Genomic DNA, 15,469 nt, shown 5'->3' with positions numbered 1-15,469 from the left:
ATTTTCAATAACCTGAAAACACAATACTTTAGATATATACCTTCAACTATGAGCTCTGCCTCAGATTTCTTGCCCCTGACAACCACTTTGTAGTCGGCTTCATCCTCTCCGTCAATATCATTGATTGTCAGGCGGTGTACAGTACCCACCACCTCCATCTTGTATTTGTCAGATTCTGCGATGGGTTTACCATCCCGGAACCATTTGCCTACAAGGTCAGCTTTGGTGACCTCTGCCTCAAAGGTTGCAGAAGATGGAATAGTGTGTACCTCAAGATTTTCTAGCTTACGGATAAAGTCCACTGGCTCCTCTGTGGGTGCAGATAAATTTAACATTGTTATGACTATCATCAATTTTTTTCTTAACAATGATACATAAAAATTTTTTTAGTTAAAATTCAGATAAAAAATTCAAACAGGACATAACACTGAAGATTTATATTTTGTTCTAGGAATAAAAAAAAAATCCTATTTCAAACAACTTTTTATTTACACAATGACTATATTTAACATGACCTTGAAACTTTCCTAACATTTTTTTCTTATCATTGCCATAAATTAAGAAATCACGATTTTTTTATCTCATGAATATAAGAAAGAATAAACAAGCATATAGGGTATTTCTACAGCAATACATATCCCCTATAGGCCCTGCTAAAAATAGTAACAGTGACCTTGACCCTCACCCAAAAACCCTAAACATGAACTTGTCTAAGATACCCAGGTATCATGGTCCTTTATCATTGTGTGAAGTTAGATAAAAAAAAAAAACTCAAGAATTGAAGCTGCTAGAGAACTGACAAACTTTGATGTTACCTAAATACATACAACAACAGACAGAGAGGAAACCTGTAGTTCCATGCTTCTCCTTGTTTAAATTAAACTATTATCACGGTGTAGCATTATTGATGACAAATTCATACCTTCCACAAAGATTGCTCCTGTTGAAAGAGTATCCATTACGTTGATTGTGTATTCTGCTTCATCGTCCAATTCAGCAGCTGTGATGGTCAGTGTGTGGATGTTGTCATGACTGGTCATCTTGACGCGGTCACTAGCGGTCACTGGTTTGCCCTCACACAACCAGGTGGACTTGAGATTTGGCCGGGACACAATGCACTCCAGTACAGCAGTCTTTCCTTCCATAACCTCAACATCTCCCAGAGGCTTGATGAACTGCAGGGGCTCTTCTACAGAAGTCAAACATTTCGAAGATAAGAATCTGTTCCAAGTTTATCAAATTTTCAAAGAAAAACTTCACAGAAGAGCTCAAATATCATTCATAGGGCTCAATTAACTTTCAGAGGGCAGGATTTAAACATGATTTCCGTATTCTTTTATTCTGAATCAATGTTAAAGTTTTAAGAATTTTTGTGAAATTACTGTTGCTTTTATTACCTTTAACGGTAAGTGTAGCTGTAGTTTTCTTATCTTCAAGCTGGCAAAGGTAGATTGCACCGTCATCTAATTTGGCATCTGTGATTTTCAATGTGTGAACCATTTCTTTAGCAACCACATGGATATGGTCAGATGGCACAATTTCTAATCCATCCTTGTGCCAGGTGGCCTTGACATTGGCCTTGTTCACCTCACAGGTGAAGGTCATTTCTTCCTTTTCAAAGATTTCTGTGTCAGTCAGAGGTTTAACTATCTTGAGTGGTATTTCTGTAGGGAGTGTAAGGTAACAGCACAATTAGTGATAATTTCTTATGGTAGGGTGTAAAAAGTATCAGCTAAATTAATAATTTACAGTAAGTGAAATGTATTTCTGAAACTTATTAATTAATGATGAATTACCTCTTGGGACAAGCTATGCAATATGTTAAGCTTTTAATTCCTTTATATCATTAAATAAAATTATTCTATAGGTGTAAATTTTGTAGTAAATAATAACTATGACTGAATGTAACAAATTATATATAAGGTATATACCATAAACTTATATATTTATATAGAAAATTAAAATTATATGCCAAATCCTAAAGCTGAAAATGAAAATATGTATACTGAAAATAAATGAAATACTTGTACACTGAAAACCAAGTCTTGTAAAAAAAAAAATGAAATTTTATAATTCGCTAACATAACTTATATGCCATCTATAAAATGCATCAACAGTTTTGCATCAAATTCAGTCTATACATTCTTTTAACAGTATTATACAATGTAATGTGCATCTAATCTAGAATTATAATTAGGCAGATAAATGCAAAACTGAACAATTTCTAAAAAAAGAAAGAATTAAGATACAATCATGAATTTCCATTAATATGCATCTGTACAAAACCATGAATATTCGTTAATATATGTACAGTACATGAGGAAGACATGCTGCTACCTCAGAGTAAAATAAAGAAATGTAAATATCAGTCAAAATCTAATTGTATATTTTATTGTTATTTGAAAAAGTTCTGTTAACTTAAAGTGCAAATGCAAACGTTTGTCATATTACTTAATTTGTATTCAAATTCTTTTTAATCTACTTCTATTCTAAGTGAGAGAAAATGTTCACAACTCCAGAATCAACCTTGGATCAGTACAAACACTAGTTACAATTTAACTGTTAACAGTACAAACACTAGTTACAATTTAACTGTTAACAGTACAAACACTAGTTACAATTTAACTGTTAACAGTACAAACACTAGTTACAATTTAACTGTTAACAGTACAAACACTAGTTACAATTTAACTGTTAACAGTACAAACACTACTTACAATTTAACTGTTAACAGTACAAACACTACTTACAATTTAACTGTTAACAAAGTGATCTAGAAATTATCTGGAGCTAAATATGAAGCTTTTTTCTTTGGAGAAATTAACTTTTTTTTTCTTTCTAAAAAAATCATTAAACATTTTTTCTCTATTTCTAAGTTTTGTCTTATCTTTTGGCAGCTAAAATGTATCATATCAAAATCAGTAAAAAAAACACTTATTAATAAGTACATTTCTGCTTGTTTCCATAGGGTTCTATGAGATACACCAGTAGATAATGTTTAAAAACATAGTAGAAAGATTCTCCAATAGGACAGACAAAGGCCTGTGTAGAAAGAAAGAAGGAAATAGAATACTGATGTGGGATTTAGTAAGTAAAGAGTGAATGAAGGACAAATACTGTCTAATATTTTGTTAATCTCTTTCATGGACTCATGTTTTAGTATTGAAGCAATGAAATAAATATTCAACAGAATTTTACAAGATATATGTTCCATCATTTTGTTATTCTCAATAATTTGAGAACAGAGAAAAACAAAAACAAAAGAAATCAAAAATTTCCATAATAACAAACTGTCCATATGCATGACACATTTTCTTGTGTAAATGAAGAAATTTTGAAAAATCATTGAGAAAAATGATTATAGGACAAAATTTTGTTGAATATTCGTTCAACAATCACCGAAAATTCAAGTCCATGAACCAATCAGAATAGATTTAATGGTAACTAACTACATTGCTATGGATACAACTACACTAAAATGTGCCGTGTACAACAGTGTACCTTTCACAGATAGCACAGCGCTAGTTTCTGTGTCGTCAAAAGCAAATTTGTATGTCCCCACATCTTCGCCTGAGACGCGCTGGAGGTACAAAAGATGGCGGGTGCCGTCCACCCGGATGTCATAACCATCACTAATTGTGATTGGCTCGTCATCTTTGTACCATTTGCCCTTGACCTTAGGACGAGACACTTCACACTCAAAAACAGCGGTACCTCTCTCAGGCACCTTCATGTCATGCAGTTCCTGGACCAGCTCAGCCGGTAATTCTACAGAAAGCAGAGTTGCAGGAAATGTAGGGAGCTTTAGGACAGGATGTGGAATTATAGGGTATCATGTAGGGCACAGTGCATTATGGGTATTCACACACAAAAGATACTGCAGATATTTGAAAAGGATATGACATTATGGGTAATTACATGATGATGCTGTGTAAAGGCTGGTGCATCATTGGTAATCAAAAAGTGACAAAGGCTTTGTGACAGGGCAAGTGGGGAAAATGCATTATGGGTGCAAGTGTTTCAGGAACCAAGGACATTCCAGACAAAAACATGGTGATGGGGAATGGCATCATATCGTTAGAGAAATATATATAGCACTTCATTGGAGGAAAGTGTCATATGCTGAAAATCACTTAAGAATTCCTATCATGGCGATCAATAGTACAAAGAAACAAAAAAATACATTCAGGATAGTATGAAAAGATAAAAAGTGTGTGACTTTTTAGACAAGAAACACAGCTAATAAAAAACCTACCTTCAACGAGCAGATTTGCTGTGGACTTTTTGTCACCAATTTTGATGGAGACAGATCCTTCATCGCTGACCTTGGCTTCGTGGATGATGAGTTGATGAGTGGTGCTATATACGACCAGCTCAATGCGGTCAGAGCCCTTGATCTCCTCGCCATCCAGATACCATTTGGCAACCTCATCCGGCTTACTGACTTCACACTCCATAGTAACACTGTCGCCCTCTGTAACTTGGGTGTCCTTTAGGGGCTTCAGGAACTCGACTGGAGCCTCTGTAAAGGTGTGAACAGTTATTAACTGTTGAAGAGGTGCAGCAAAGGTCGTGTGAACCTCATAATTTCCATATATGAAATGCAGCTTTTTGTATTTTTCTCTTAAACCATATTTTGTTGATAAGATGTCACTGGTAATTACCAAACTCTGATAATGACTATTTATCTTTAAATGGAATTCTCGATCTTCTTCCTATATTTTATTTTCTCTTTGCATTGTATCTCTAGATTTAACTGCTGCTAGGCCAAAATAAAAACCCATCAATTTTTCAATTGAGACGATATTTGAAATTTTTAAAAAATAAAATAATTGATGATTAAATAAAATTGAAGTACAGAGAAGTAAAGGAAACAGACCTTCAACCAGGACTATGGCACGTGACTTGGCTCCATTGATGACGACACTGTATTCAGCTTCGTCGTCAAGCTCAGCCGCGTCAATGACAATACGATGATAAGCTTTGTCGTGAATCATCTTCAGTCCGTCTCTGGGTGTAATTTCCTTGCCATCCTTAAGCCACTTGGCTGGATACTCAGGTTTATTAACCTCGCAGTTGAGACAAATGGCGTCCTTCTCCATGACAGTAATATCAGACAAAGGAATCAGGAACTCCACAGGAAGTTCTGAAACCATGGCAACCATTCATGTAAACATTGTCATAGAAACAGTAAACTAGTAAATGGAGACATATTTTGTTAAAAATATGAGGGTCAAATGAAATCTGAAAATAAAAAAACCAGCAAACAACCTTGACATTTGACCTTACCTTCCACAAAGACGGTCGCTGATGTTGATACGTCATTGACTGAACACTTGTAGTCTGCCTCATCGTCGAGTGTGATATCGGTAATCGTGAGAGAGTGTTGGTATTGGTCGACAGAGATAGAGAACTGATCGTTTGGCACAATCTCAACATCATCCTTCCACCATTTAGAGGGCATATTCTTCTTGTTCAGTTCACATTCTAGTTTTACTGTTGTTCCTTCAAGAACCTCAGCTTCTTCAAGAGGTTTGCGGAACTCCAGTACAATTTCTAAAAAAAAAAAAAAAATCATACATATTTTACCAAACATGTAGTAGGTTCATGTTTTCCATTGATATCTTCCAAAGCATTTCTAGAAAATTTTATCAGATGAAGTGATATGGATTATTACTTGAGAAAACTTCATTTTAAAGATCGGCATACATTTAGAGTTAACGGTGGTACCTGATACCATTTTTCTCACACGTACCTTCGACTGTGATGGTAGCCTCTGTTGATACATCACCACAGACACATGAGTACTTGGCGGCATCATCAAGCGTGACATCAAGGATCTCCAGACGCTGTGTGCAGCCATCCGTGGTGATGCTGACACGGTCGCTGGGTTCAATTGGCTTTCCATCTCGGAGCCATTGAACCTTGTAGTTTGGTTTGGAGAGTGCACACTCCAAGATGATATTGGCTTCCTCTTTCACTGTCTGGTCTTCAAGAGGCTTGGTGAACTTTGGAGGTTCCTCTGCGATACAGAAAGACATTGCTGATCATTATAAACAACTTGACCAAAATATTTAATAATTTTAGAAATCTATGAATCTTCATGCCATAAGAAAAACGTTAATTTGACTTGTAGATAAAAACGAGATTACAGGGTAACTTATATATGACCTTTGACCTTACCTTCGATCTTGAGGTTTGCCTTGGTAGACACATCACCACACACACAGGTGTAAGTGGCACTGTCTGCCAGTGTTGCCTCTGCAAACAGAAGTTGTTGTAGGTAACCATCCGTTACGATTGTGATATTGTCTGATGGTGTGATTTCCTCTCCATCCTTCAGCCATTTGACCGGGATGTCTGGCTTGGACAGTTCACATTCCAAAGTAACGGTCAGTTTCTCCAGAGATGTCTGGTCTTCCAGCAGTTTACGGAACTCTGGTGGTAGTTCTGAAGGAAAGATCAGAAGAATTTTAATTCAATATTGAAAAGAAATAACACCTAATGTTTAAGGTTACAATGTACAAGAGTTTGGGAAAATATAATTCACATAAAAATTTAGTTGTTTACTTCATCTATAGAATTCTTTACAGGATTTTTGACTTGAAAAATTGTATCTTAATTATGCTTTGATGAACTGATAAGGAATTTTTTTTCACTGAAAGACACTTTTTTATAAAATGTTTAAAAAAAAAAAAAATTCAAATCATTATTAATTTCGTAAGTTCAAAAATATTGCATTCACTCATTTAAAAATTCCTACTTATCTAATCAAAAACAAACTTTTATAATCCTGACTTATCACACAGTAACACTGACCTTCGACAGACAGGACAGCCTCGGTAGAGGCGTCGCCACACACACAGGTGTATTTGCCCATGTCGTCGAGGGTGACGTCATCGATGACCAGCTGTTGGACACAGCCGTTGGATATGATCTCCATGCGTTTGGTTGGTGTGATTTCTTTACCGTCCTTGAACCATTTGACAGGAATCTCTTCCTTGTTGACTTCGCATTCAAGTTTCACTTGGTCCTTCTCTACTGCCTGGACGTCCTCAAGAGGACGCTTGAATGCCGGTGGTATTTCTGATCATTCATAAAAAAAAATCACTCATCAATATCTCTATCTGGACTTTCTTTTTTTTCATTGTTTTTATTTTGAAAACAATACTTTTTTTTTAGAAATACTGATAACCATTTAAGATAATAGATATTAAGTTAACCATATTTGGGGAGAATAATTTTACTTCAACAAGTACCACAAAAAACTTTAGGTTTTTGCCAGCTCAAGGAAAAAGCATGCGTTTGCTGTTGATGTAGGTTTACATGAAAACATTTTTCCTTTACACTACAAGTTCTATTGACAATTCTTGATATGCAGTTCTCCATGCAACATCAAAAGAATCCCTTAAGAGTATATACAGTAATTTTGACCCCACATATCCGTTGCTAGTGTTATACCTTTGATGGTGAGCATTGCTGAAGATTCAGAGTTGTCACTGAGTTGTATGGTGTATTCGCCCTCATCCTCGGGAATGGCTTCCTGGATTTGTAAGACATGGCGGTAACGATCACACAGGATCTTGATGCGGTCACTGGCGGTCAGAGGTTTCCTGTTCTTCATCCAGCTCACGTTGACATCAGGCTTGCTGAGTTCGACCGAGAGTTCCACATCTTCACCCTCCATACCAGTTAGATCCGCTAATCTGTGTGTGAACGCAGCCGCAACCTCTGGAGACAACATCAAAAGTCAGGTCATGAATACAAGGGAGACAACTCAGAAACAAAGGGGTGACAACTCAGTAACAAAGGGAGATAATTCAGTATCAAAAGAGGGCAATAATGTAACACATCAGACCACCAATGCCATAAATATTGGTTGACAACTTATTTTTGAAATAAAGTGATATTTTATCATTAAAGGGACGTCACTCATCAACAAATTGATTGAAACATAACACTTTTGTTATCGTCCTACAGCAATAATAGGCATCACAAAGGTTAATGAAATATTCTCTACAACCTTGTCACACGCTGACTTACCTTCCACATACAGTACTGAAGACGACACCTGACTGCCGATCATCACGCTGTAATCGGCCTCATGATCCAGGTAAGCTACCGGGATCGTGAGGATGTGTCGGTTTCCGTCCACAGTGATTTCATAACCATCAGCAGCCGTGATCTGCTCACCGTCCTTAAGCCACATGGCATGAACTCCAGTTTTGTTCACTTGGCATTCCATGGTGATGCTCTCACCCTCGGAACAGTCGTAACGGTCCTTCAGAGGGACAGTAATCCTCAGAGGGGCTTCTGTAACAGAGCAATTGATTTTTTCTTGATTTGTATAAAAATAAGAGGCAGGCAATACTGATAAACAACAAGGTATCTCACAGGAATTGGAAGATTTAATTATAAAGCAACACAGGGCTTGTATTGTTATGTTAAACTGAACTTTGTACTTTAAGCTACCAGTACAGATATGACACAGGACAGTGTATTTGTAAAATGTGAATACATGTATGTCTTATTCTTGGATTAATAAGGAATTCTTGGGTTAAAACAGTGTAGAAACTTCAAAAATATTGACTCACCCTCTACAAACAGTGGGGCAGTGCTTGATTTGTCATCCAGTTTAATTGTGTATTCGGCACGATCATCCAGGATCGCATTCTTGATGGTCAGTTCATGGACCTTGCCTTTGACGCTCATCTCGATGCGGTCAGATGGTTCAAGTTCCTTACCATCGCAATACCACTTGGCAGGAGCATCTTCTTTGCTGACTTCACAGAGGAAAGTCACGCTCTCACCTTCCTTGCAGGTCTGTTCCTCAAGGGGCACCATAAACTGGATGGGGAGTTCTACAAAGGGGAATAACTCTCAATCAATAATAACCAACATTTAGTTTTTCATAGGTGGTACATAACTAATCTATATATAACTTTAAAATCTGTATTGATATCAATATCTTTCATTAACAATATTATCAAATATTTCTATTTTAAAATGAATGATAAATATTTATAAATCAAAATGCCTTTCTTAAATTTTATGAAGTCATACATTTTATTCTTCAAAGAAGAAATGCAAATGAAATAAACATGAAAATATTTCTGTTGAATGAAATTTCTATAGTTTTTAGGATTTAAGTAAGTTTATTACAAAGCTGAAATAAAACTGAAAAATAAATAAATCTGTGATTTTAATTAAAATGAAGCTACCACACGAGGCACATGCTTAATTTTCAAGTACATATCAGTAACAAAAACAATAACAGGAAAAGTTATATACAATTTTAGAAAACATGCACTTATTTTATGAGCAAAATAGACTTCTGATGAGAATCGTAAATTTTCATATCAATTTATATCATTTGAATTTATGAATATTCATTAAAGTACCGTTACTCTTTAAATAGTCATGAATATTCATTTGAGAAAAAACCAACCTTCTGCAAGCCCTTCCTCAGATGTCCTTTTTCGACCAACAACCACGAGGTATTTGCCGTAGTCGCTCATGCATAAATTACGAATAGTGAGAACATGCAAGTCCCCATCATTCCGAATGTTGTGTTTTGGAGAGGGAGACAATAACAAATCGTCCTTGAACCATGTGACCTTTATTTGCTCCTTTGAAGTTGAGCACACGAATGTTGCTATGTGCTCGTCATAGCAACAATAACGCTTCAAGGTCAAAGACAGACTGATGGGAATGTCTGCAAACAAACCACGGGAGATTGCATGCAGATTTCGGTGTCAATGTATACAGGTGCAAATAAGCCCCACTGAGATCATTTAACTGGTGTTGTATAAGGAGAAGTACTAAATCAATGTGGGCGGAGTTGTAGCCACAGGGGTGGAGTTATGGCTATATGGGTGGAGCAATGATCATGTGAGTGGGGACAGGACTGTATGGGCAGTTATGGTCATGTGATTGGAATTAGGACCATGTGGACATAGCTATGCTCATGTGGGTGGAGCCTGATGACCATATGGGTGGAGCCTGAGGACCATATGGGTGGAGTTATGCTCATGTGGGTGGAGCCTGATGACCATATGGGTGGAGTTATGCTCATGTGGGTGGAGCCTGATGACCATATGGCGGAGTTATGTTCATGTGATTGAATCTAAAGGGTCAGGTGTGCAGAGATATAATCATGTGGGCAGAGCCCGAGTGTGATGAGGGTGGAGTAATATGGCTGGGGACAGACTATATAACATGTTTGTATATTGCTATTGTTAAACCTTGTGGAGATGGATACAGCTTTGATAAGTGTGAACAGTAGCATGTTAACTATGACATTAGTAAACTGTTTATCTTTGTCAGTGACAAAGTGAAGTTTTATTGTCAATGAATTGTTATCATTTTAAAGGATGAGGTAGATCTGGTATAAAGGATGTGCAGTAGTTAAAATTAACTTACATAATGTCTTATAATTTTTAATTTGTTTTATCTATAAATCTATGATGTTTTGAGGCATGTTTTACTGTCACCAGAATGTTAAGCTGCACGTTGTATTGAGATATGTGCTTAGTTTTGTACTAAGTGCTTGGCTTTAAGGTGATTAAGCAATATTTAAACCATCAAAGTGACAATATGTGCTAATATATATTTACTAAATAAGGTGATTTTTTTTTTTTGACACAGGGACAAAAAATGACACAAATGACATAATGAACATGATGATTATTGTGGACGGAAATCTCTTTTTAAGAGGATTATGGGTAAAAAAATTTGAAATCTGTATTACAAATACAGGAGGCATTTGTGGATTTTCCATATAAGGGCATACATATATATAATGATGATCATGCATATGTCAAGGTAGAAATCTCCGATTAGTATGGGGGAAAAAAATGGTGGACAGCACATCAAAATGTGAAATATTCGGTGAGTGTAAACCACACAATCCGTGAAATTATGGGATGCATAAATTTCTAATATTATGGGATGGTAATATTTAACAAATGGTAAAATTGATGACGGTTATGAAATTCAGAATACAGGTTAGCAGATAATAGTCTATATATTTCGTATACTAGCAGCAAACCACAATATGGCAGCTCTGGTTGCCATAGCTACCGACCTTCAAAATATATTGATGTTATTTCTTCGCCAATGATCAGACTGTACTCAGCATTGTCAGTTTCTGACAAGTTATGTATAGTTAGTTTGTGGACACTGGCTTCATTAGATAATGTATATTTGTCACACGAATCTATAGGCTGTCCATCTCTCAGCCACGTAGGATGTATGTTTTCATTTGAAACTTCACATACAATAGTAGCTGAGTTAGAGTGTTCTGATTCTGGTTGAAGACTAAGTGGTTTGATGATATTTGGCACATGTTCAGTATTTAAAATGTCTAACTCTTGCGTATCAGTACAAAGATGTGGAATTTCAGCCTCAGTTTCAAAGTTAATTAACTGGAGATTCTCTGTTTCGGGGACAAAACACTGAACATTTTCTACTTCTGGTTCAAGACTTAAAGGTTGGAGATTATCTCTGACTAACTCCAAATCTTCTGTCTCTTGTACCATGTACAGAGCCTCGGGACTCTCAGTTTCCATATCAAAGTTAATAGACTTGAGATTCACAGCCTCAGGCATAATTGGGTCTTCTACATTTGTTTCGAGGATATTTGTTTGTACAGGTTCAGCCTCAGTTTCAGATGGAAGAATTTCCTCCTCTAGGTCAGAGTGAAGACTTTCTGTTTCTGCTTCAATGTTTACAGGTAGGGAATTATCAGTGTTTGGTAAATAGATACAAGATTCAATAATTTCAGCTTCTGCTTTGAGGTTTTGTGGTTGAATAATTTCAGCTTCTGTTTCGAGATTAATAGGTTGGAGAAATTCACTCTTGGTTTCGAGGTTAAAAGGATGCAGAATTTCAGCTGTGGAATTTTCTGCAAATGTAAAAGCAAGAAGAAAACGCATTCCATTAACAAAACCACCTCAACCAGGCTCATGTTGACCACAAGCACACCAGTACAGTTCACAGATCACCGACATCTTCAGTTAGACATTAAAACCTTGATATACTGCCATCATTGTCCAGTAAAATATGGCACTATAAATTTTAATAATGTGAGGAGTGGGTTATTTTTTTCACAATAAATGACCTAAATACAATCTCAAGGATATCAAAATTCATTGAAGAAATGTAAATCTACTGTTTAAATTTAATTAAAATAAAGAGCAACTGAAAATAATTTAATTAACATCTGAAGTGAAAAATGATGGAAAACTGTTATTGCCATCCTAAATATCTAAATCATTATGGTATGATCTGTGAGCTTTATAATTACAAAACAAAAGAAAAACAAATATATTCAATTTGTTGTTCTTTTGTGTTTTGAAGTCATGCAAATAAATATTTCATACACAAACCTTCCATTTGCATTACAATAAACCATGCTGCAAGGGCTGTTTTTTTCAACATTAAATACAAAAACTTTTTATCAATTCAACAAAAAGTTCTGGGTAAAATTCAATTCACGCAAGAATGTTTGAATTACCATATAAGGAGTATTCATCATCTATAAATACGTAGATGTGCAAACTGCAGTGCGATCATGCATGTAACCATGTTGATTACAGATACCAATATGTATGGTGCATATGCATTGCAATAAAATAAAATCTCTGATTCCATTTTTTTTAAAATTAAATTACATAAATTTCTGAACATGTTATATGATATAAACTTTATATCCATATTTTAATTTTCTATAGGTTATCTCTGTTTCTAGATTATAATGAGAACTTAAACTTACAAGCTGTGACCTTTTGTGCCAACCACTCCCAAATGTGTTAAACCTGTCCCCAAACATGTGACAACCTAACAGGTAAGGCTTTGGGTCAGACATCTTGTATTCAGCATGACTAATAAAGTGTGTCCAGGTCAAAGTTAGCATGAATCTGTTCACCACTGATAACAAGGCACAGTCTATGTTCCAATTTCCTCTAATTCTAAACAAGGGCCATAACTCCAGTTAATAGTGGTATGAGAGAATTTACCTTTGTTCTCAAAATATATACTTCAAGAAAAACCTGTTATCAAATTCACACTATTTCAACCATTTTTTTTTTAAATAGTTTTCATTTTTTTATAGATTACTTAATAAATACATGTACTTTATAACTACTGACAAAGAAAATGTGAGAACAAAACCAGAATTCTATTCTCAGAAAATTTTAGATTTTATTCACGTCCTTCTACTTAGATGCATGCACATACAGAGTACCAATTTCTTAGTGAACCCCGCAAACTATACCTGTACATGCAGTTAGATACACAATGTATACTGTAATATTAATGTTGCAGGCAAGTCCACAGCTGCTCTTTACTTCTGTTTGTTTAAGAACTAATTTTTTTTATCAATTGAAAAATAAAATATTCGTCTGGTGTTTCAAAATTAAAAAATTTGAGTCAAAAAGTTGATTTCAAAACCTAAGATTTCTTAACTTGTGTCTTAGCTTGATGTTCTGTGGGATTAAACTTTGATGTCGTAATACTTTGTATCAACTTCTGTAGTATGTCGTTCATAGGTGTGTAACTGACAGAGGATAATATCATTTCTATATGTGAACATTAACCCACAATACCCAAAATCTTACTAACCTCAAACTAGAAATTTCACTATCAACATAATTAATCATGATTAATATAAATCATTTTATGTGTCAACATGGTTCTTAATTAGTAATATAATTAAACTTCAAACTTTAATTAGATTAACATGCTTCTCAAAAGTATCAGCAAAGTTTCTTCAACATAACCATGATACAAAACAATTTCCTAGGGCATTATATATTACGACTATGAACTGTAATTTTTTAAACCACAAGGCTCTAACCATGCTTGAAAAGCTTATAATTAACATCAATTTTCAATATACTAATATCTACTTAAGAAGTGAACATACCATCTAGGCAAAGTTTCGCGGAACTTTTTCTGTCACCAACGGTTACAGTATAATCAGCAATATCTGATTGGTCAGCATCCATGATGACAAGAGTGTGATTGACTCCGTCATCCTTGATGATGTGTTTATCACTAGGGGAGATAACCTCGTTGTTTTTGCACCATGTGACATCTACATCCTCCTTGTTTACTTTACAGGTGAAGTAACATGCTTGGTGTTCCTCGATATGCTGTTCCTCCAGAGCGAGGACAATCTCGACAGGAGATTCTGTGAGGGGTGGACAGACTCAGATTAAACATCCGCCTTAACCGTACATCACTTCCTCTGATGTAGATGCCACCTCTTCCTCATTTGTCAGGAGTCAATCATCTTAAAACTATTCCTCAGGTAATGAATCTACCCATTCTTGTATCACACAAGTGAAGGGAAAAATTCACCATGTACCAGTGAATATACCCTACCTCATCCCTCATGGAATAAACTCTTCTATATTTACCTCTTAGTAACAGAATGGTCCATCCCTCCTACCCCTAACGTACATTTACCCTTCCAGAACACAGTCTTATTCTCCTTGTACTTTTTAAGGGTCCCCTTTCAAATCTAGATGTTTTGTTTTTCCATTGTTTTATTGCTTGTGACTTAGAATCACTATTTGTTGATTATGTTGGTATTCTCTGTTTTTTGGGGTTGATTTTATTTTATTCATTTATTTATTTATTTATAAAAAAATTAAACAGTATAGCCCTTTCATTAAACCTTAATATTATACTGAAACTTTTCATTAAAATTCCCTTTCTCACCAAATGAACAATGAAGTTCAGGTTAACTGTAATGATGTTCCATATTTACCTTAAGAGAAAACTTGTCTCAAATTCTTGTAAAAGCGAACACAGGAGTATGGATTGGATGGGATTATCAAACTTATACGAGAACCGCAAATTCCCAATGAAGGCAACATTCATCAACGATCAGGTAAGAGGATGGCATTGTGGGTAATCAGAGAAAGTGAGGTACAGGAAGGTCAAACACATGTCAAGTTGTCAAATGGAACCACTTGAGGCTTCAATCATTATCACAGGTACCAATGTAAATTACTGGAAAAAGTTTCCACTCGAAGATTCAAAAATTAAAACTTGCATGCAGTATTTCCTGGGTTAAAAAATCCATATCCCGAGTTGCAGTTCATTGGTGACATTGATTTGAACTATGATTCCATCAGTGACCTTGAACTTCAACCTACCTTTGACTGTCAGCGTAGCCGTGGCACTTTTGTCCTCGACCTTGGCATTGACAAGGCCACCGTCGGGCAGGATTGCATCCTTGATGGTGAGGGTGTGTGTTCCTTTGTCTTTGGTGATGACGAAACGTTCGTCTTCGACAATCTCTTTGTCATCTAGGAACCACTTGACAGTGGCGCCCTCTTTGCTGACCTTGCAGACGAATTCGGCGGTCTCGCCTTCCATGATTGTGACATCACTGGGTGGTGAGGTGAACTCAGGTGGAAGTTCTATATGAGAAATAAATTTCAAATTTATTTAAAAT

At 35.8% G+C, this 15,469-nt stretch overlaps 1 protein-coding gene across 1 annotated transcript in view; it reads right to left on the bottom strand.

Moving 5' to 3' along the window:
* LOC117317872 (titin-like) overlaps positions 1–15,469 on the bottom strand; it is a 136,338-nt gene that overhangs the window by 77,216 nt on the left and 43,653 nt on the right. The window contains 15 exon segments of the mRNA XM_033872833.1: positions 41–310; positions 923–1,189; positions 1,398–1,664; positions 3,502–3,768; positions 4,256–4,522; positions 4,880–5,146; positions 5,290–5,556; positions 5,756–6,022; positions 6,184–6,450; positions 6,820–7,086; positions 7,462–7,731; positions 8,044–8,313; positions 8,595–8,861; positions 13,928–14,194; positions 15,168–15,434. Coding sequence (XP_033728724.1) covers positions 41–310; positions 923–1,189; positions 1,398–1,664; positions 3,502–3,768; positions 4,256–4,522; positions 4,880–5,146; positions 5,290–5,556; positions 5,756–6,022; positions 6,184–6,450; positions 6,820–7,086; positions 7,462–7,731; positions 8,044–8,313; positions 8,595–8,861; positions 13,928–14,194; positions 15,168–15,434 — 4,014 coding nt within the window.

The sequence above is a fragment of the Pecten maximus genome, chromosome 19, assembly GCF_902652985.1.
Source record: "Pecten maximus chromosome 19, xPecMax1.1, whole genome shotgun sequence".
In the NCBI taxonomy this organism is placed as follows: Eukaryota; Metazoa; Mollusca; class Bivalvia; order Pectinida; family Pectinidae; genus Pecten; species Pecten maximus.
The sequence above is the reverse complement of the archived record's forward strand: the minus strand, read 5'-3'. Positions and strand labels throughout refer to the sequence as shown.